Source organism: Corvus cornix, chromosome 9 (genome assembly GCF_000738735.6).
Source record: "Corvus cornix cornix isolate S_Up_H32 chromosome 9, ASM73873v5, whole genome shotgun sequence".
NCBI classification, from domain to species: domain Eukaryota; kingdom Metazoa; phylum Chordata; class Aves; order Passeriformes; family Corvidae; genus Corvus; species Corvus cornix.
In genome coordinates, this window is record NC_046339.1 from 9,155,716 (window position 1) to 9,176,854 (window position 21,139).

At 60.7% G+C, this 21,139-nt stretch overlaps 3 protein-coding genes across 5 annotated transcripts; all 3 read right to left on the bottom strand.

Moving 5' to 3' along the window:
* Nucleotides 1–3,270: 3,270 nt before the first annotated feature.
* CHRNG (cholinergic receptor nicotinic gamma subunit) lies at nt 3,271–8,581 on the bottom strand. Its single transcript, XM_010397246.4, is given in 14 exon segments — nt 3,271–3,536; nt 3,614–3,747; nt 3,850–4,054; nt 4,285–4,399; nt 4,661–4,775; nt 5,065–5,268; nt 6,027–6,124; nt 6,370–6,525; nt 6,621–6,730; nt 6,942–6,986; nt 7,090–7,229; nt 7,625–7,676; nt 7,678–7,809; nt 7,811–8,581. Coding segments are annotated over 14 exon segments (1,737 nt in total). The 5' UTR covers nt 7,874–8,581; the 3' UTR covers nt 3,271–3,368.
* CHRND (cholinergic receptor nicotinic delta subunit) lies at nt 7,697–13,363 on the bottom strand. Of its 2 annotated transcripts, XM_019284593.2 has the most exons (13): nt 12,691–13,363; nt 11,844–11,989; nt 11,624–11,668; nt 11,424–11,533; nt 11,153–11,308; nt 10,831–10,946; nt 10,384–10,584; nt 9,922–10,033; nt 9,685–9,799; nt 9,298–9,499; nt 9,040–9,158; nt 8,771–8,955; nt 7,697–7,775 (listed from the first exon to the last, which is right to left on the bottom strand). In XM_019284593.2, the coding sequence occupies exons 1-12, from the start codon at nt 12,740–12,742 to the stop codon at nt 8,773–8,775; spliced, it is 1,557 nt and encodes a 518-aa protein (XP_019140138.2). In that variant the 5' UTR covers nt 12,743–13,363; the 3' UTR covers nt 7,697–7,775; nt 8,771–8,772. The 2 variants fall into 2 exon arrangements, with proteins under 2 accessions (XP_019140138.2, XP_010395547.2); XM_010397245.3 differs by lacking the exon at nt 7,697–7,775 and having other exon boundaries at nt 8,682–8,955.
* Nucleotides 13,364–13,463: 100 nt separating this feature from the next.
* On the bottom strand, nt 13,464–20,337 carry PRSS56 (serine protease 56). Of its 2 annotated transcripts, XM_039557250.1 has the most exons (17): nt 20,134–20,337; nt 19,196–19,357; nt 18,433–18,630; nt 17,868–17,921; nt 17,364–17,553; nt 17,157–17,265; nt 16,917–17,076; nt 16,635–16,777; nt 16,339–16,498; nt 16,066–16,254; nt 15,812–15,973; nt 15,600–15,663; nt 15,222–15,390; nt 14,659–14,812; nt 14,461–14,550; nt 14,101–14,207; nt 13,464–13,972 (listed from the first exon to the last, which is right to left on the bottom strand). In XM_039557250.1, exons 1-17 carry the CDS (start codon nt 20,276–20,278, stop codon nt 13,799–13,801), a joined length of 2,430 nt encoding a protein of 809 aa, XP_039413184.1. In that variant the 5' UTR covers nt 20,279–20,337; the 3' UTR covers nt 13,464–13,798. The 2 variants fall into 2 exon arrangements, with proteins under 2 accessions (XP_039413184.1, XP_039413185.1); XM_039557251.1 differs by lacking the exon at nt 18,433–18,630.
* Nucleotides 20,338–21,139: the final 802 nt, after the last annotated feature.

The following is a 21,139-nucleotide window of genomic DNA, read 5'->3' on the forward strand; positions in this document are numbered from 1 at the left end:
CCAGGACTGGCAGAGAAAACAGTTTAAAACATTCAGTCTTCTGAAGGACTTGTTTTCTGCATTGAGGGTGTCAGTTCTAGGCTGTCTCTTGAGACATTCCTTGCGCTGACAGGAATGACTAAGTGCTCCCCATGGTCAGGCAGTTAGCACCTGGCTGGGCAGGGAGCAGGGCTGTTCCCCAAGCTGTAGTGGCATCCCTCTGTGTGTTTATCGAGACTCATGGTCCTGTTCCTGCTTTTGGCACTTGTCACCAGCTCTCAACCAAATGCTCTTTTCCAGGCACAGTTTGTTTTCCCTGCTGTGAGCAGGTACTACTATGGCTGCTACTTAAGATTCCTTTTAAATACAACTCTCCCCTGCTGCTCTCCAATATTTGTTAGGGGGGATTTAGTTGTAATTACATTTTGGCAATCTAAGCAAAATTAGCCGTGCAAGGCAGGGCTGGAATACTAGCTGCAGGTTCCTTTTATTCACAGCACATTTAGCTTTTTGCAGATGACATCACTTAGGGCTGCAGTCCTGTTGTTGTGCCCAGCTGTGCGTCATGTCCACCTCTGTTATTTCGTGTACTCGCCCACTTCTCGCCTCTGATGCCCCTTGTCGAAGCTGATGCTGATGAGTGCAGGCTTGCTATTAAATCTGAAAATGCTGCGGTCCTGCTGTGCTCTCCCTCAAATACGCTTTGCGAGTGAGCTGTGGAAGAGCCCTTCCTGGGGAGGCTGTTCCTCTCCTCCCACTGCCCCTGTGGTTGAGATTTGGAGGAACTCAGCAGAGGTTCCTCTTGCTCAGCCTTGAGGAGAGTGAGCTGGCTGGGTGTTGAGTTTGTCCTCTTTAAGACTACTTTTCCTGAGGTCAGGAGAAAAGGAGTGTTTGATCAGTGCCAAGCACCAGGTGCCTTCTATGGCCTGGAGAGGGATGGAGCCAGACTGATTTTTGAGCTGGATTTTTGTCTTGTGGTCTGCTGTGTCCTACTAATGAGAATGGTGAAAACACAGGCATGAGGTTGTTTGGGAAGGGAAGGAGCTTCTGTTGTGCTCTAGAAAAAGGTTTCAGATCCTCTTCATTCAGGAAGGAAGCCTGTAGCCATGGGAGCCCCAAATCTGTGGTGAGTCAAGACCTTTCCTGCTTTCCTTATCCCAAAGGCTTTGAACACCCTCGAACTTCTTTAACTCCCTGCAAAGTGGCTTATAGGGAAAGTGGAAGAGCTTTGAACCCCTTTGAGCCCTGGAGCCCAAAGAAGAGCATTCCCTTGGGCTCTTCTTTCCCAAGGGGATGCTGACCTGTGCTGGGCTCATGGGCCCTGGGTGTGTCTTGCTACAGCTGGTCAAGCGGGCACTGATGGCTCTTCCCAGCCCACAGAGAGAAAGGAGTTCTCTCTGTGGAGGGGAGCATTTGGAGGATGATGTCACCTTGTCTTAGTGCTTCTTGATGGAGTGTGGGCACATGAGGCTGATACTGGGCTGGGGAGGTTTTTCCTCTCTTACTGCACTCCCCCTGTAACCCTCAGAGGGTGACCTGCAAGGTGTTCCCACACCAGATCCTGCAAAGTGCATCTGCTGCCCAAGATCTGTGACATCCCAGCTCTTGCTTTTGTTCCTGTCTCTGGAATGATAAACCACAGAGATGTCCTGAGGGCTGGTAAAACCACTACTTGGAGCTTGTGGAGAGAGTGGTCTTGGTCATGTGCTCCTGGCAGGCTGGAAGAGCTGATCTGTTTCCACTTGTGCTGTATGGACACGCTGGAGCCTGAGCTTACTGGAAGAAGCAGCACCCCTGCAGTGGTAAGAAGTAGGTGACATTACCAGGCCCTGGAGACTGGCAGCAGGGCAATAGGGAGCCAATAATCAATGGAAAATGGCCAGACAAAGACAGACCAGAGCTCATTAATTATGCATCTTCTTGGGGACAGAGAGTCTGGGGGCTGTGGACATACCTCGTGCTCTGGTTTGGGCAGCTTATGGCAGCTCCTGGCTCTCACAGGGCTGGGGACACTGGGCCAGGAGGGTCTGTCCCTTCAGCCACTGAGAGGACATGGCTGTGGCAGGACAGGCCACAGAGTACTGTATAGTGCCGGCACTTACCAGCAAGACTGGGGCCAGGAGTACAGTGCCCCAGGACCTGGTCATCTCACCTGGGTCATGGCCATGGGAGGTGACCCAGGCAGGGGGCAGGAGTCAGCCAAGGTCCTCTGAGCACCTCTGCCTGCACTGGTGAGCACCATCCCCACCTCCTTCAAGGTGCCAGCTGGGAGCTTGGTATTCACCTGGTGTTGGTGCTGTGGGCACTACATATCTCGTAGGGATAGGGCAGGAAAAGCCGCCTTGCAGAGAGCAGGGGCAGACTGGCACAGCCCTGAGTGGTTCTGGGCCGTGACCAGGCTGCAGACATTCAAGAAGTGATGTCTCAGCTGCTGTTGTGTTTTCCTCCCTCCTCCATCCATGCCCACAGTGCCCTCACCTCTGGCAGGCAGTGCCAGGGGCAGCTGTGGGCAGTAACCAACTGGTTTTCTCCCAGCACCAGCAGAGGCAGCCGGTGCTGGGACTGTGAGGCTGATGCACGTGCTGGAGCCAGACACAGGTGGCATGAGCTGGATCACAGAGAAGCAGATACTGCTTGCCACCGTTCCCAGGCTGACCTCTCTCATCTCCCCTGCTAGCAGGGACAAAGCCAGGGGCCCCAGAGGTCACTGAGGGGCACAGGGGGATGCAGCATTGCTGGGATGGGGGGAAGGGGCTGTGCTTGACAGAGATGATCCCATAGGGCAAGGAAGGCTGGTGGGGGAGGGAGTCCTGCTGATGCTCGCAGCAGGAGGGATGCCAAAGGGCACGCATCCCTGAGGGTGTTTGGGTGCCTGGTGGCCCAGAGTCTTTCCACCTCAAGCTGCTGGCTAGGGATCAAGGACAGCACTTTAGCTGTCCCCATGAGCCATAGTCAGGGCATAAATGGAGGAAAGAAGTAGCTGCCACTAATCCCATCCATTGTTGGCCCAGAATGGGTGGCTGTAGCTATGATTCCTGCCCCACTGCCATGACAGGGATGACAGTGTTCTCATTTATCCTGGGCTTGAATTTGTAAATTTGCAGTGGGGTGATGTGGCTCTTGCTGCCAGCACCGCTGCATGGCCCGTTAGATGTCTGACTCTGCTCCAGTTTCCCCAAGTCTCATCTCACAGGACTGTGCAGCTTAGAGGTGTGTGGCCAGCCTGCACGGGGTGCACATCCAGCCTCTGAGGCGGGTGGGCATGGAGCAGAGATGCCATGGAGGCTTGCAAGACATGGAGGCTTTATTTCCACTTTCAGCACAGCATGAGCACCCCATGTTTCCCCTTCCCCCATCTCCACCACTGGGCTAGTGGGCACCTGTGAGCATCACTGTGGCAGGTACTGCTTGGGGTCCCCAGGAAAGGGCAGGGCGGGTGCCTGGTTGAAGTGCGCCACGAGGAAGATTCCAATGGTGCCACACACAAAGAGAGAGGCCATGATGAAGAAGCAGACACGGTCGATCACCTGTCCCACCATCATCCACTCTTCGCTCTCCTGCCAGCAGCACAAGAAGGGTGAGGGCTGCCCCCAGTGGCCCCATGCAGATCCCTCTCCACCCAGCCCTGACTCACGCTGCTGAAGTCATTCTGCTCCCGCGTGGCATTGGCAATGTAGTTGCAGGCATCCACGCAGGCGCGGATCTCAGGCCCTGCCTCCTCCAGGCTCTGGCAGAAGTCCTGGGTACTGCCACTCTCCAGACCACGTCCTATGAGCAACAGAGCCAGCAGAGCGAGCACCAGCAAGTGCTCAGCCACCTGGCACAAAGCCCAACTTCACAGGGAGGTGCCAACCCCCCAGGGTCACTCACCAATCTTCTCCAGCACGGTTTTCATCAGCCCATCTCTTTCCTTTTGCTTCTCAAAGAGCAGCTCGGTCCGGGCTTTCCAGAGCATGTACTCATCAGCTTTCACCATGAGCCCCAGGGAGCTGCGTCTGCGGATGGCTTGCGGTGGCCCCGGGGTCTCCTCTGGCATGGCCATGCCCACGTAGCGGGGCAGGAGGTGCAGGAACACCTGGGCACAGTGTCACTAGCATGGTGCTATTGGGATGTTGGCACCTGCTGCTCCCCAGAGTTGAGAGTGCCTTGGTGGCATTGGGAACATCTGGGGCCTTCTCTTTGTGCCAGGACTTTCACTCAGATGAAGGCATGCCTGCCACCTTGCTCTGCAAGGGACACGGCCTTGATCCCCAAATACCCATCCCATTCCCCCTGTATAAAGGGTAGGGGGATGATAGCAGGTACCTGGCGCACTCTCTGGGACATGGAGTGAGTGTTGGGCGTTCTCAGGGAGACGTTGAGGACAATGACAGCATTCACCACAATCACCACTGTCACCACCATGAGGAAGGTCAGGTATCTGGGGAGGGGGCACAGAGCCTTAGTGGGGCTGCTGGGTCACAAGCTATGATCTTGCAAGATCCTTCTCAGTGCCCTCGTGGGCTGGAAGCTGGTGACGGGCAGTGAAACATGGGCAAGTGGCAGCCCTGTGTCAGCCCCATCTGGGCCGAGGGTTATTTCTGTACTCGGGTCCTGTCCCCTGGCTGCTCTACAGCACCTGAAACCCTGCTGGAACAGTGTGACAAGAGGGTTGGCACCCTGGTCCCAGTGTGTCACTTACTTTCCAATGAGAGGCACAGCCTGGGAGGTCTCAGGCACCTTCTGGGCAATGAGGAAGAGGAAGACAGTCTGGGCCAGGAGAACATTGATGGAGACAGTGCATTTCTGCCCACCCGCTGCCAAGGAGGGGGAAAGGCAGAGTTTGGCACAGGGCAGTGCTGTGGGCATTGCCCTCCTAAGGCAAAAAAACCCCCACCCGAAAGCGGAATTAGACAAGTCCTGCCTTGAGGCTTTAACTATGGGATACCTAGAAATTTACACACTCCCCCCCATTCAAATACCACAGGAGTGGGTGAGAGATGATAGTGATGGTCCCCAAGCACGGAGGGGACGAGGAGCCCTTCCTGGAGCGTTGCTGTCCCCTTGCACATTCCCATGCCCGCAGTGGGCATGGTCCCAGTGTACCTTTAGCAGGCAGGAAGTAGACGAGCACGGCCATGGCAGAGATGAGGACACAAGGCACAATGATGTTGATGATGTAGAAGAGCGGCTTGCGCTGGATGATGAGGTAGAAGATGACCTGCTGGTACTGGATGTCATCTGGGGTGAAGTGCTCCGAGTTGATGATCTTCCGAGCAGGGCGGTGCTTGATGGCCCATTCACCATTCTCTACATTGTGATGGTGCCAGGTGAGTCCTGCTGTCCCCACGGGGGCACTGGGGCTCCAGCTTCCCAGTCCAGGGAGGAAGGGGAGGACTGGTGATTGGCATGGGCCCCACAGGGCACCCAGGCTGCGTACAGTGCTAGAGACTGTCGTGAGGGAGCTGAGCACTGTGGAACATGCCATGGTGCCTGGCAAAAATACCCCAAAAAGAAGTTGGATGGGGCAGCTGGGCACATATGGGGCACCTTGAACTCCTTGGGGGCTCCCAGGGCTCCAGGGGGGTCCCCCCATCTCCCCATTTCCATGGTGCCACAGAGGGAAGCCAAGCATGACACTGGGTGACAGCGCACTGCTCTCCCCTGCTCTCCGTGGGAGCAATAGATTTTTTCCCAGTCAAGATCGCAACTCAGGCCGGTAATGAAAAAATAAATCTCGCTGCCCGAAAAGCATTTTGTTCCTTCAATATGCAATTAAAATGTGATGGAAAACGTCATTGTTTGGCCATGACAGCTACGTTCCCAGCATCAATCAAGCTTGCGGGAGCGGTGCTCTCCGGGAGCAGCTGCCAGGCTGCGAGAGCCCGGAGCCGGGGGGGGTTAGAAAAACAAATCTCTCCCACACTCCCGCTTCCACTAATAACTTAAGTGCCCATGTAATGGTGGGAGCTGCTAATAGTCCCTGCAGCCCTGCTTTTGGCAGCCACCAGTGTAGCAGCAGACCTGTTGGATGTCCCCTTGTGCCATGGGTGTGGCTGCAGTGTTACCTGTGAAAGCCTCCGGGTCAATGGAGATCCACTCCACGGTCTGGCCTTCCTCCGCTGTCAGCAGCAGGTTGATTTCGTTGGCACTGTACGTCTGGGACCTGGGGAGGGATGAGGTGGTGGCACAGGCTGGCATGCACCAGGCTGGATGGGCAAAGGGTGCCAATGTGGCACCAGGTCATGCTGGCCACCTCCAGCTCTGCTTTGGGGTGCTTGGCTTGCCCATGGTGCCTCCTGACAAGTGGCAGGGGACAGGTAGGTGTCATTTATCTGCCCAGGGGCAAAGGTGGGCATGCCATGCTAATCCCTGTGTCCCAGGAGGAGCTGCCATGGTGCCCATGCTCACTGGAAGACCATGGTGCAGTTCTGCCAGTCGAAGGGGAAGTAGGTGACGTGGATGACACAGACGCTGCGGTAGATGGCAGGGGGCAGCCAGTAGATGCTGCCGTCAGGGGACACCAGCACATTGGTGTAGAGGGTGATTTCAAATGTCCCGTCAATGCTGGGGGGGAAAGGACGGGCTCAGCCCCAAACTATGCCTGGGCAGGCAGCTGCCAGCCCTATGTGGGGACATGTCCCCATTGCCCTGTCACCTACTTATTCTCCAGGACAATGTCGGGCAGCCAGACCATGGTGGAGGGCACCCGCAGCAGCTGGATGTTGTCGTATTTCTCAGGGTCCCAGCGCAGGCGATAATCAGACCATTGCTGGGAGAAGGAGAAAAAAGGAGGAGGGGTCACGGAGCTCCCCAAGATGAAGGAGATTGTGAACTGCCTGTGCTATGCTGCCCACAAAATGGGCTCATTTTGGGGTGCCCACAAAAGAGGGTGCAGGTTACAGTGCCAGCCCCCCATGGGGTGCCACACTGATATGCAAACATAGCCGGGTGTGATGCTGCCTAGAGGGGAGGGGTCTCACCATCTCGATCCAGACGTTGGTGGTGAGGGTCTCCTCCCGTTCATTCTGCCAGGGAAGGAAGGAGGGAGATGGCTTTAGTGCCCTGCCTTCTGCCCCATGTGTGAGGGCAAATTCTGTTCCACTGGGGGTACCTGGGGGGGTCTCTCACCAGGGAGATGAGGTTGGTGAGGGTGAGCTTGAGGGAGACATCGATGATCTCATCCCCCCGCAGGGCCGGGCGCAGTTGCCGATTGTAGTTGGACATGAGATCCTGGAGCAGCTTCTCCTCCTGGTTCCTGCAGCCCACACCTGGGAAGGCACACGGGATGGGGACGCGCCGGGAGGAAGACAGTGAGGTCACTGATGCCCCCAAGACCGGATACGCTGAGGGGGGAGGCACAGGGGTGTATGCATGGGGAGGGGATGCCCGGGCGTGCGTTCCTGCGGGTGTGTGCGCTCTGCTCCATGATCCTGACAGTCCCGTCTGTGCCCCCCGTGCCAGCAGCGGGTGTGTCCCCACCATGCCCTCACCAAGCTCACCCGGGGAGCTCTCCAGGGCAGGACCCGGAGGCAGTGGACTGCCAGCACAGGGACAGCCCGGTGGGGCGGTGCCGGCGCTGTACTCCCAGGGGTGACAAACCCGCGAGTGCAAAGGTGGGGGGAGCAGGTGCCCCCCAGGCCTCTCCTGGGCGGGCAGATCTTACCTGCCAGGGTGCAGAGGACGAGGAGGAGGCCGTGGCCACGCATGGCGGTGCCGTGGGGCGCAAGGGCTGGGGCTCCGCTCGGCCGCCGGCGCCGACGTGTTCTGGGCCCAGCGCCCGCTGGGACAGGACAGCTGTCCCCTGCCACCGTCAGCTGTTCCCAACAGCCACGGGGACACGGGAGGGACGGGTGACCACCCACTTCCCCCGCTGGTGGGGTGATGCCAGTTTGCTGGGAAGCTCCTCTGGCATTTTGTGCTGGAGGGGTTGGAATTGGGGCGAGGGGCAAAATGAACTCCGTGCCGTGGGTTCCCCATGTCTCGCACAAAGGGATGCATCCCCTTGCAGTGTGCAGGCACCCACAAGTTATGGGAAAGGGGTGCCCCCCTGCCAGCACATCTTGTCCCTGGCATGGCAGTGGCTACCCGCAGAATATAGGGTGGGGAAGGGGCAGGCAAGCCCCACTACATCAGCCTGGGGAATTATGCCCTTCCCGGGGGTTCAGATCCTTCTGGCCCCTGTGTAGGAGGGTCACGGGGAGGGGAGGTGGGGGTATGGTGAGATTCCTGGCTCAGTGGAGAGGATGTGACAGCTGTCCTGGGCCACTGCTGGTGGGGGGACGTCAGCTGTGTCCCCTGAAACCAGAGCCCTGGCATCCCGCTGCTGAGCTGGGGAAGGAGATGCCTCTGGGCCCCCAGCCTTGCACTGTGGGAGGGGGTGTGCTGGGGGGACACTGTGGGTCCGGCTGGGGGACCATGGTGGCAGTGGGGAAATGTGGGCACTGATGGCATCTCTGCCAACTGCAGTGGGTCTGCAGGGGATGGTGCTATGCTGGGGGGGCCAACTCCTATTCCAGCCCATCCTGCCACAAGTGTCCAGCCCACAGGGGTAGCAGGGCCGGTACCACCACATCCCCTCTGAGAATCACCCCTTCCAGCCACAGCTGGGGTCAGCCACACTCAGGACACCCAACAACACCCATTCCCTTGGTGGACATCACCCTCCCCAGTGCTCAGGCTGGACATTGTGCCCAGTGGGACACACCAAGGGCAGCCACCAGTTCAGTGCCCCATGGCAAGAAGTACCCAGCTTTATTTTCCCAAACCAAGACAGGTGGGGGAGAGGCTGGCACATGGGATCCCCACACACCCCTAGATGAAGCGCTTGTTCTCCTCTCGGTAGTCATAGGGGTCTCCGGCAAAGGGCAGTGGCGGCGGGTGGTTGTAGATGCCCATGAGGAAGATCCAGAGGGTGCCCACCACCAGCATGGGGGTGATGAGGAAGAAGCACAGGCGGTCCAGCGTCCGGGCCACACGTTTCCAGTTGTCTATCTCCTGTGGAGAGAGCCGGGAGCCAGGCAGTGTGGGGGCACAGTGGGCACAGGGAGCCCCCCTGCCCTCCAGTGCCCATGGCCCCACCTCATTGTAGCTGTTTTCATCCCTCATGTGCTTGACAATGTAGTTGGCATTGTCAATGACGGGTTTGATGTGCTCGTAGGGCTGCTCCTCGCCTGAGTCCATGCCCAGCGGCGCCAAACCTGGGGACAAGGGGGGACAGTGAGATGGGCTCTGAAGGGCTGCCAACCCTGGAGACCCCAATGCCACCACCCTTCCCTGTGTCCCTGTGGAGGGGCTGTGGACCCTTCCCTGTGTCCCTGTGGAGGGGCTGTGGCTCACGGGCAGGGGTGACGCGGCTGGTGAGCCCGTGCCGCTCCGACTGCTTCTCAAACATGAGCTCGCTGCGGGACTTGACACTGAAGTATTCCTCTGCCTTGGCGATGTAGCCAGCCGAGCTGCAGCGCCGGATGCACGGGGCACCCACCGGGCTCTCAGATGGCTGTGTCATGCCCAGCAGCCGGGGCAGGCTCTCCAGGAAGACCTGGGACACAAGAGAGGGTGTCATGTCCCTTGGCTACCTCCCCAGTGTGTTGCTACCTTGTCCCCACTTTCTTCCCACAAACTTCATGTGGCACAGATGCAATGCCAGGGCTGTGCTGTCCCATGCCCATGCAGTGCGACCCTTGTACCCACCAGTGCACCCACCCCAGCCCACACCCTGCTCACCTCTTTGACCCAGTCAGACATGACGTGGGTGCTGGGGGTGCGGAAGTGGAAGTTGAGGACCACGACGGAGATGATCACCACGGCCGTCACCAGAAGCATGATAAAAAGCAGATACCTGGTAGGGAGTATGGTCTTGGAGCTGGCATTGCCACAGGGGCTGGGCGCAGGCAGAGCTGCCGTCTGGCACCAAGGGACTCCACAATGTCCCCACTGCACCCAGCGGTGCCCAGGACTCACTTGCCAATGAGGGGGATGGCGTGGGAAGTGGCAGGCAGGCGCTGGGATATCAGCAGAAGGAAGACAGACTGGGCCAGAAGCACTGAGATTACCAGGGTCATCTTCTCACCACCTGGAGAACAGGTGAGCTCAGGGCAAACCTTGCCCCAGGTACCTTTACCAGAGCCCCCAGTGCCAGGGTTGCCCTTTTGGTGTCCCATGATACAGTGCCCCATATAGGGGTTTTCTGTTATGGCAGTACCCTGGGGTCATGCATGGGATATCCTGTGCCCAAGCGCACCTCTGCCAGGATGCCTGGCTGGGGTGATGGTGTCCTACATGGGGATATTCCAGTTACAGGATGTCCTCATGCTGGGCATTGGGGTTTTGCAGCGCCCCAGGACCTGGTGCAGGTGCGGGACATGGAGGTGCCCCATGGATGTGACTCCCATTCCTGGCACACATGCCACAGGGCTCACTCACTGTCAGCGGGCAGGTAGAAGACAAGGATGACCATGAAGGCAATGAGGATGCAGGGTGTGACGATGTTGATGATGTAGAAGAGTGGCTTGCGCTTGATGATGAGGTAGAAGGTGATGTCCTGGTGCTCGCTGGTGTCCAGGGGAATGTCAGGGTAGATGTTCTTGCGGGCTGGGCGATGGATGATTTCCCATTCCCCATTCTCTGCCAGGGCACAGGAGACAGCACACAGCATGGGGGACACCTGCCATGACCATCCTCACCAGGTCCACTAGCACCAGTCTTCCCCCCAGGGTGTGGATAGCATTCCAAGGTGGAATGAGTGCCAGGATGCCAAAGCCCCAGGTAGTGGAATTTCTCCATGGCAGTGTGCCCCAACTCCAGAGTGCCCCCCTGCCCTTTACAGAGTGTCCCACTGCCACGGGACATGGCAGAGAGCACCAGCATTACCTGTGAAGCCTTCGGGGTCAATGATGATCCACTCCACTGGGTAAGACTTCTCTGTGTCTGGGTCAGTGTCCGTCTTCAAGTGCATGTTGATCTCCAGGGCACTGTATGCCAGCGACCTGGACCACAGGGGGACAGGCAGTGAGGGGCTGCTGGGTACTCACCACCCAACCCACCCTGACCTCCAGCATGATGGGCTTAGTCCACCAAGTCACCTACAGAGCCCCACCTTGCTGCACCTGAACAGCAAGGGAGGCACTGGCAGCACCAGGCACTCGAGGGGATAACGTGCCCACCCTGCTGCCCTGACCCAGCCACACAGCACCTGAATCTGAGGGAGCAGTTCTGCCAGTCGAAGGGGAAGAAGTTGACGTTGATGAGGCAGGTGCTGCGGAAGATGGCGGGTGGCAGCCAGTAGACGTAGCCTGTGTGGTAGATGAGGACGTTGCAGTAGTAGGCGACCTCAAAGAGCCCGTCATTGCTGTGCCGGGAGGGAGACAAGGTGATGGCAGGGCTCAGAAGGGGCCAGGGGAGTCCTGAACATGTGCTGGGAGCAGTTCAGAAGGTTTGGGAGGGGAAATGGAAACACAGCTCACTTGTTCTCCAGGACTATCTCAGGCAGCCACAGCATGTCTGGCGGCAGGCGGAGCACCTCTATGTCCCCAAACGCAGACTTGTTCCACTGCAGGCGGTAATCGGTCCAGCCCTGGAGGGGAGGACCCTCAGGTCACCCCCTCACCATGCTGGGCCACCCCGTGGTGGCAAAACTGATGCTGTGACACCTGTCCCTACTCACGTGCTCGAGCCATACGTTGGTGGTGAGCGTCTCGTCCACCTCTTTCTGCAACAGCAATGTGGGGCAGTGAGATGCCAGGGTGTGTCCCCAGCCCAGGACCCCCAACCCTCACCAGCCAGGGTTGGGACAGCAGCCTCAGGGCTTGCCCCATACAACCAGCCCTGGGGGTGAGGCATGGCTGGGGGGTACCCCACAGTGGGGCCTGCCCACTGGGGCTCACCAGTGAGATGAGGTTGGAGAGGGTGAGGGCCAGGTAGACATCCACAACCTCATCAGTGGAGACCACAGGGCGCAGTTCTTTGTCATAGCCCTTCTCATTGAACAGGTGGTGGATGAGCCGCTCCTCGTGGTTCACACAGAGTCCACCTGGGGGGTGTGGGGTGAGGCAAACCAGGGGACTCAGGGGTTACTGGGCCAGTGCCACCCCAGGGGATGCTTGGCAAGGGCAGGGTGGTATAAGAATAGAGGGGAGAGGAACAAGCCAGGACACTGCATGTCGGTGCTGCACAGGAGAACAGACGTGGACATGCAGGAATGACAGACACATGGTCACACATGGTCATACATGGTCATGGGACAAGAACGTGGGCACGGACACAGAGGGACACACAGATACAAACCCAGCACAGAGAGGGACGCAGACATGAGACATTTGGGTGCAGACATGAGACATTTGGGTACAGACATGGTGAAACCGTGCACATAGGTGGCTGTACACACAGAACACACATGGACTCGTGGACATGGACCTGGTGTGTGCAGGGACACGTTGTCATAGATTTGGCACAGACAGGCACTTACAGGGACACACGGATACAATGACACTGCACTGACAGCACATAGCCCAGGCAGGGACATGGCTCTGGATGGCACAGCCAGGAAAGAAGCACAAGGGACATGCAGTGAACAGACTCTGCCAGGAAATACCCCCAGCCCTGGGGACCCTCGTGTCCAGTTTGGACCCTGCCACCATCCTCCCCCACCAACCCCATTGAGGGGGCCCATAACCCCATGGGCACCCCATGCAGCAGAGCAACAGGGCACCCCATGACCCAGACCCTGCTCACCCGACAGCATCAGTGTCCCAAGCAGGGCCAGCTGCTGCAGCAGGTTCCCCATGCGGTGCCTGCGGTGCCCTCACGCCGTGCCAGGCCCTGGCTGCTTCCCCGCCTGGCCTGGCTGAACGGATGTCCGGCTGCCGGAGGGAGTGGGAGATGGATGGTGCCAGGTGCTGAGGGGGAAGGGTACCGGCACCAGAGAGCTGCTCCAACCCCTCTCTTCCGGCACCCCCACGTGCAGGGAAGGGGAGATGGGCAGGCACAGCTGCCCTTGCCGGCCCCACAGGTGCCAGCCCATCATGCTGAGGCTGGGCACCCCAGCACAGGCACTGCTGGGCATGGGAAAGAGTTGTCCCTTCCCTGCTGTTCAGCAGTCCCTGTGATGCTGCTCAGAGTGGCAGGGTCCCCACGGCAGGGTCCCCAGGGTACCCACTGATGTTCAAGCACAGGGGTGGCACCCACCACTGACCACAGACCCAGGGCGTGCTCGGCCCCTGCATTGGGAGGTTTCATGTGGGTCTCTGATGGGGTGTCACCGGGGTGAGCACCAGTGCTGTGCTGTGGGTGCTGCATGGGCAGGAGGGGTGTCTGACCCCTGAGGAGGGGGCTAGGGAGTCTGTGCCAGGGTGGGCACAGCAGGAACCAAGGAGGTATCACTTCAGAGTACAGGGGGGATGGGAAGGGGGATGCAATGGGATGTCATAGCTCCCCTGAAAAGTCCCGCCACTGTCACCCACTTTGCCAGCACTGTGTGGCACAGCACTCGCTTCACATTTGCCAGCTACTGGAAAATATAGCCCTTCTTTATTGAAAAATAAACCTTTTCTGTACAAATAAATAACAGCTCAGGTGCCTCTGGGGTGAGAGTGCGCTTGCCAAGGTGGGGGTCCCAGGGGAAAGGAGGACTGTGATTCCTGGCTGAGATGCTTCAAGTACCCAGCAGGGCCTCATTGCTCTGGGGGAGTAAGGAAGTGCTGGTGGGAAGAGAGACTGAGGTACAACTGGGGACAAAAGGGTGGAACAGCCTGAGACAGGGAGTGGAGTGTGTTTGAAGGACATACGAGACACCTGCCCCCGTGCCCTCTCCCCATGCTGGCACGCTGCCCCAGGGGCACCATTAGGTTTTCAGTGCTTCGAGTGCCAGAGCTACGAGGCCGGGCATGCTGCGGGCCAGTGAGTCACTCTCCAGCCCCACGAGGCCCGTGAAGGACGTGGGGCGGCCCCCTACAGTGGCCCGAACCTGCGCCCGGTACAGTCCCTTGGTGTTTTTGGAGCCCAAGTCCACCAGGATCTGTGGGGAGACGACAGCACCGTGAGTCCCAGGGGAGGCATGGGCAGAGTGGGACAGTGGCGGGCTGGGGGATGGCACTGCCTGGCTGCCAGGGCGTGTGGCTCGGAGCGGCCAGATGGGGCACTCACCTCCTGGAAGGTCATGGCCAGGTCTGCCTCGGGCACCCGCAGCACCCAGGCGTACAGCTCCCGCACCGCGCCCACCCGCACCGCCGACTCGTTGAGGCCAGGGCAGGCTGCAACCCCGGGGGCGGGCAGGAGAGACATGGAGGGGACATCAGGGATCAATCGTGGGGGCACCGTGCTGCTGCCCACCGCAGGGAGGAGCACCCTTGCTCTGGGGACACCAGGGGGGCATGGGCAGAGGGGGGAATACAGCAAACGACTGTCCCACTGAAATGGGATAGCCCTGGGAAAAGGGTGCAAGGCTGGGCTTGTCACCGTCCCCACAGTGACGCATGGCACCCCATAGGGTCTGTGGGAGCCTACCTCTGCCTGCGCCTGCCTCCTCCTCCTCTTCCTCCTCCACTCTGGGCAGCTCCGTGGGCACCAGTTCACGTTTCTCCCTCGGTGCAGACCCTGATATCGAGAGAGGTGTAAAACTCCCAGTGGGCACTGCCCAGGCACAGAGCCGGACGGTGGGTGGACACCCTGCTGCCCCATTGTCCCCAGTCCCTCCAGGCTCACGGGGTTCACGGCTTGGCATGGGGGTCCTTGTCAGCTCTCCAGATGCCCATTGTGGCTCCATGGCTTCCAGGGTGGTGCCAAGGTCCAACTCTGCCTGCAGCTGGGTGAGGAAGGCTCGTCCCTGTCCCACCATCTCCTCCACCACATCCTCACCCTGCCAAAGGGAAGAGGGGGACAGGATGGGTGATGGGGCACGCACAGGGCACCCGTGGGCACAGCTGTGTGCATGGTGGCAGAGTGCAGGGCATGGGTGTGCTGGTGTCAGACAGGGCATTGGTGACATGAAACTGCTTTGTGGCTGTGTTGGGTCAGATCCTAAGCTGCAGGGTCAGACTCATGGCTGGCTCTGCACTGGCTGGACTCGGGTGCACAGGTTTCAGGTGGGGAGGGTAAGATGTCCCCTCTGTGGTGGCAAAGTGACAGATGCCACTTCTGTGGCTGCACAGAGGACAATGGACCCAAGGGATGTCAGGAGGGGACACAGAGGAACTGAAGGGGTTTGGTCCCTGGCAGCACAGTCACAAGAGGATAGGGGGTCCCCCAGCCTGTCCCTCCCCACATACCTGCAGGAAGAGCTGCGTCTCCCCGGGGAGCTGCTCCCTGTCCTGTGTTGGCTGCCAGGACAGGGGGCTGCCCCCTGCCATGGTCCTCAGAGCCTCCACCCAGTCCTGCAACTGGGGTCCCACTGCCCCAAAGAGCTCTGCAAAGGGGGGCAGCTGCCTGTCCCCCCACCTGGAAGCACAATGGGGCGAGCTCAGAGGGAGTGGGCAGTACCACACTCTGCACCCTACCTGGGCATGCCGGGGGGGTGCCCTGGTTGCAGCAGGAACAGGACCCCAATGCTTCAGGCTGTTCCCAAAATGGCATGTCAGTGCCCACCAGCATCTCGACCACCTCCCCAACCCCTTTAGCCCCTCATCCCGTGGCCCACCATGCCTCACCTGCTGGGGGGTCTGTGGGGTCCCACTGCTGTAGGGCTGGAGTGGCCCCCTGCCACAGCCAGGCCTGTGGGGACAAGAAAAGGGCAGGAGAGACAAGGAATAGAGGAGCCCCATTGGGAAGCCAGACCAGGCTGCTGGTTCTCCTACCACCAGCATGGGAGAGACTGATGGGACCCCAAATGATCATGGGGCAGTCCAGCCTGGGAGAGTACCTGGGGCATCTCTGCGGACACGAGGAGGGAAAAAGTGCCCGTAGATCTTGCCCAGGAGCTGGGGCAGAGTGCGGGTGAGGAAGGAAAAATCAAACTGGTTTCGGATGAAGTCCCCAGCCCGGCGCAGGAGATCCACCAAGGTCTGGGCGTAGGAGTGCAGCTCTGTGGGCACACAGGGAGAGACATGGCCCTGGCCCCACGCCAGAAATGGGGTCCCTCCCCACACCCTAGCCCTGGCATGACCCCCAGCTCACCACATCGTCTCGTCCTGGCATGGCAGGTCTCCTCAGCCAGGCGGGCACAGGTGGCCCGGCCCTGAGATGCCCGGCAGGACCCGGCGTAGAAGGCACAGAGACGGGCACGCTCAGGGGACTGCTGCTCAGGGGGCAGCTGTGCCAAAGCCAGCAGGTCGAAGCAGCTCGGTTCTCGGCTGCCAGGGGCAGCTGTGAGGGAACCAGTGCTGCCATGAGTGCTGAAAACCCCCTGGGCATCTCTGTCCCCCCTGTGGTGCAGCCAGTGACACTCACGGTCCATCTGGAGACTCAGCCAGTCCGTGAAGGCAGTGACGCGGGTGTAGACTCCTGGCTTGCCCCGCTCACCGCAGCCATCACCCCACGAGGTGATACCGTAGAGGACAAAGTGGTGCGAAGTGGGGTCCTGGCACGCCAGCGGGCCCCCTGAGTCACCCTGCAGGGGAAATGCCTGTGCATTGGGCTAGGCTGGGACCCCAGCCATGCTGACGGGCTGTGGTACGTGCCCGGCACTGTGTGCCATGAGGGATTTTTGAAGTGGGGCGCTGACAGTCCCAAAGTCATGGTGTTACCTGGCAGGAGTCAATGCCTCCAGACAAATACCCAGCACAGAACATGGCACTGGTGAGCAGGTCCTTGCCCAGGGCACCCCGGCACGTCTCCTGGCTGAGCAGGGGCACCTGCGCCTCCATCACCACATCAGCTGCTGGTCCCTCTGCCAAGCAAGGCACCCGTTACCGGGTCCCCTGTGCCGGGACATCTCCCTCTCTTTCGCACCCCTCTGCCTTGCCTCGTTGCGCTGGGGCAGGGCACCAGAGAGGGCAAAGAGGGGAACACCCCACGGTGTCTCTTACCTTCGTAGAGGGAGCCCCAGCCTGCGATGTAGCAGGGGGTGCCGGGGCTGGGCTCCGCGGAGCCGCTCGGAAGGCACACGGGGCTGACGGTGGGTGACGGGGTCAGCGGCACTGCCAGCTCCAGCAGTGCCAGGTCCCCGTGAAACGTCTTGGGGTTAAACTGGAAGGACATGTGGGGGCGTCAGTGGGGGTCCCTGGGGCATGTGCAGGGAGGCGAGGGTGGTGCCCACGTCCACCGACCTTAGGGTGAGGCACGATGCGCCGGACAGGCACTGCCCGCTTGCCCGCTCCCGGCTTGCCCAGCTCGTGGTCGCCCACCACCACTGTCCACGCCAGCTCGTTCCGGTTCCTGGAGGGGTGGGCGCAGCCAGTTACACGGGTGACGGTACCACCCCGTGCCCCCCTCTGCAAGGACATCATCCCCGCACTGCCGTGCCCCCACCGTACCCGCCAAAGCAGTGTGCCGCCGTGAGGACCCAGGAGCGCCCCACCAGCACCCCTCCGCACATCAACTCCCCGTGCAGCCGCACCGACACCAGCCAGGGCCAGGCGCCCCGCGGGGCCACGCTGCCGCCCATGATGCGTCCTCGAGGGGCCGTGGCGTTGACTTGTGGGCCCCCGCGGCGCCCACAGCTCCCTGGGGGACAAAGTCGGGGTGAGGGGGACGTCCTGCAGGCCGGCTGCTGGGACAACCCGTCTCCCAGGTGGGCACGGGTGGCCGGGGATGGCCGTGGCAGGTGGAGGGGGTGGCGGGAGACGAGGCGCGTCGGGCGCGCTGTCAAGCCTCATCGTGCTCACGGAGGCGAGCGGGCGGAGGGCCGGGGGCACCCCGCAGCCCGGCAGCTGCCGACGCTAACCTCTGCCCCGCGGCCCAGCAGGCAGCCGGGGGCCAGGGGCGCCCGCCGGCGTGGTGGGGGGTGGCGTGGGCACGGTGGGGTCGCCCCGGCTCACCTGGCGTTGCCGCCTCCGTTGCTGCGTCAGGACCCGGGGCTGCAGCCACCATCTCTGCAGGGACAGGCTGTCATGGTATGTGGGGACACTCCCTCCCGATGTCACCACCACAGCCCTATTGTCCTCAAATCGCCCCAGTTCCATTCGGTGCCTCCGGACCCCCATCATCCCGAACAAACACCCCTGTACCACCTCAGGGAGTGCTCGTCACCCCCAGTGACTCAGTGTCCCCAATCTCCCCTTGCCCACTTCTCCCACCTCAGGGTTGTCCATCACCCCTCAGTGTCCCAGCCCAGCCCAATCTGCTCATCGCTCCAAATGCCTCCATCCCCCAAATCTCCAATTCTCTTCCCAGATCCCTCCGTCTCTCCCAACCTTCCATCCCACCAGAGATCCTTCATCACTCTATCATACCCCCACCTCCACCATCTCCCCACTCCATCTCAGCACCCTCTGTCACCCCAACATCCCATATCCCTTCCAAGCGTCCCCTGGGGATACCCCATTAGTTATTGTAGGGTCTCCCATCTCTGGGAGGAGCTGGGGGGTGCGGGTGCCCACTCACGGCACTCCTGGAGGCGGTGGCGGCAGAGCTGGGCGCTGAGCGGGGTGCAGGTGTGCAGGGCCCCCTCAGGTGGGCACAGGCGCTGGTAGGGGGCACAGGCCTGGCTCAGTGCCCAGTTGCGCTGGGGCAGCTCAGGCAGTGCCTGGGCATCCAGCAGGGCCTGGCAGCTGGGGGGCACGGTGGGGGGCATGGCTGGTGCTGCAAAGACAGCAGGGCTGTGGGCATCACTGTGTCCTCCCTGTGCTCCTCTGCCCGGCCACCCCAGACTGTGCTTTGGGGTAGGTGGGAAGGGGGCATGATAGGCTGTGGAGTCAGCATGTTTTGATAGGGTCTTCTGGGGTGAATATCTGAAAAGCTCACAAGGGATCAGGTGACATTTTGGATAGGGCTCCAGGTGATTGGGTAAGATCTAGATAAGGTGGGAACTGCTTGAGCAGGGTCTCTAGCAGTTAGGGATATATTTCAGGAGTCTGGGCACTATTTTGGTAAAAGTCTGTAGGTTAAGCTTGTGTGTATGAGTACGGTTTGGGTAGGAGCTTGGGCTGTCATTTTGATAGGATTTATGGGGGATGAGGTGGTGCTTCTGTAGGAATCCAAATAAGTGTTTGGGTAGTTTTCAGGCATGGGTGCAGGTTTTGCTAGGGTCTGCTGGGCGTGGGATGGTGTTTGGATAGGACCCCTGGGCTGTGTTTGGCTGGGGATCCTGGGGTCTGTTTGGGTAGGCTCTCCTGGGGGGAGTGGAGGTAATGGGGTTGTGACTCACGTGGGCAGTGGCTGGTGATGTTGGCGCAGGGTGGGAAGAGGCAGGGGGCACAGAGCCCGCAGGCGCCCCGCTGCCGCTGCTGCTCAGACAGTGCCCGCTCCAGTGCCAGCAATGCGCTCCTCAGTGCTGCCTCCAGCACCAGCGTCCCCCGGCTTGACAGTGCTGATGGATACACACAGGGTTCTCAGACCCCCAGAGCTCCCACCACTGCCCCCCACCACAACCATGGGGTGCCCCCAGCCTGCCTGGTACCTGTGCCCTGATATCTCCACGGTGGGTGTCAGGCTGGGCATGGCCTGTCACCCACTGACATTGCCTAGAGTGACAGCCACCAGTGGCACCTCCCTTCTGGAGCTGGCACATGGACATCTGGATGTTTGCCCAGGTCTGTGTGTACCCATTGTACATGGAGACAGGGTGTGAGCCCAGGCAGGTGTGTCCACATGTGTACCCTTGTGCACACCTGTGAGTGCACACTTGTGTGTACCAGGGTCCATGTGCCCACATCTTCATGTCCCTGCGTGTGCCCATGTGTGTGCAGTCCTGTGCCTGCCCTATGTGTTCATCCCCCCGTGTGCCCCTACCTGTGACCACCTGTACCCATGCAGAGCCACCTTCCTGCTGGCGATGCCCTGGCAGAGTGTCCCCTGAGACTGGCACAGGTAGTAGGGCAAGAGGGAGTGCTGGTGGGCCGCAGGGCATGAACCACAGCACTCCCTGTATCCCCCGTGTCCCCCAGTGCCACTTGCAGCACTTGACACCCAGTCCAGGCAGCGCAGGCATGCCCCGGGTTCTGGGGGGCTTTGACAGGGACCTGGCCATCCTGCTTGTGCTGCCTCCCTACCTGAGAGTGAACCCAAGGGTCCTGTCTCCTGCAGCCACCCCATCTGCAGCCAAACTCTCCCGCAAAGACGCCCCCGCCCCTGTGCCCCACTGACCTTGCAGGATGCTGGCCGGCATGGGGTACAGCCCCTGGCCCAGGGGAGCTCCCCCCACCAGCTGCAGCAGCGGCAGCAAAAGCACGGGTGGGACCAGGCGGATCCCGAGAAGAGCGCCCCGTGTCCTCTTCCCTCCTCGCTCCATCCCCGGGCGGGCAAAGGGGGGCAGGCGGGGGGAGCCCCCGAAATGCCCGAGGCAGGCGAGGAGGGATGGATATATACGGTGCCCCCCGGGCGGTGGGAGGAGAGAGGGGCCGGGGGAGCACAAACAGGCGAGTTCATTAATGTCGCGCCAAGATGCCAGCTCGGGGCGGGGGGCGCGGGGGGGGCGCAGCCGGGGCCTCAATGCCGCCTTTGTTCGACGGGGCCTCCGGGCGGGCAGCATCAGACGGGCGCTGCGCTCCGGCGCTGCCCGCGGCCCTTGATCATTTTCACGCCAAGCCCCGGCCGCGCCACCCTCCCTCCTGCGGGCCCCGGGCGGGTGGGAACGCACCGGCGGCTGCGGGCGCGGGGGGCCCGGGCTGGGCGTGGGAGCCCCGCCGGCGGTTTCAAAGGCGGGCAGCGGGCCGGGAGCGGCCGGGCGGACAAGGCGGGGGAAGGGGAGGCGGGGGGTGTCCGGGGCGGGGGGTCCCCGCTCTCTGTGCCAGCCCAACCCTGGCTGAACGGGTCGCCCCGCACTGATGAGCACCGGCTGCCCCCGGGGATCCCCCTCCGTACCTCTAGTATCCCCTGTCCTGCCTGGGGTGCGGGAAGGAGGACGTGACCCGGGGAGGACACGTGGGACCGTGTCCTTCTTGCTTGTTGTCTTCCTCAGCCCCGGGCCCAGGTTGGGGGAAGCTTTGGCCCCAGGGATGGGGGTGGGCTACTCTCACTAGCCCAGCTGGACAGTCTGCTCCGTGCCTGCCGCTCGGGTGGTCATTGGCACCACATTTTAGGATGCCACCGTCCTGCCCCCATTGCCACCCTCCTTTGCCCACTGGCCGAGCCTCAGCTCTTTTGGTGAAAG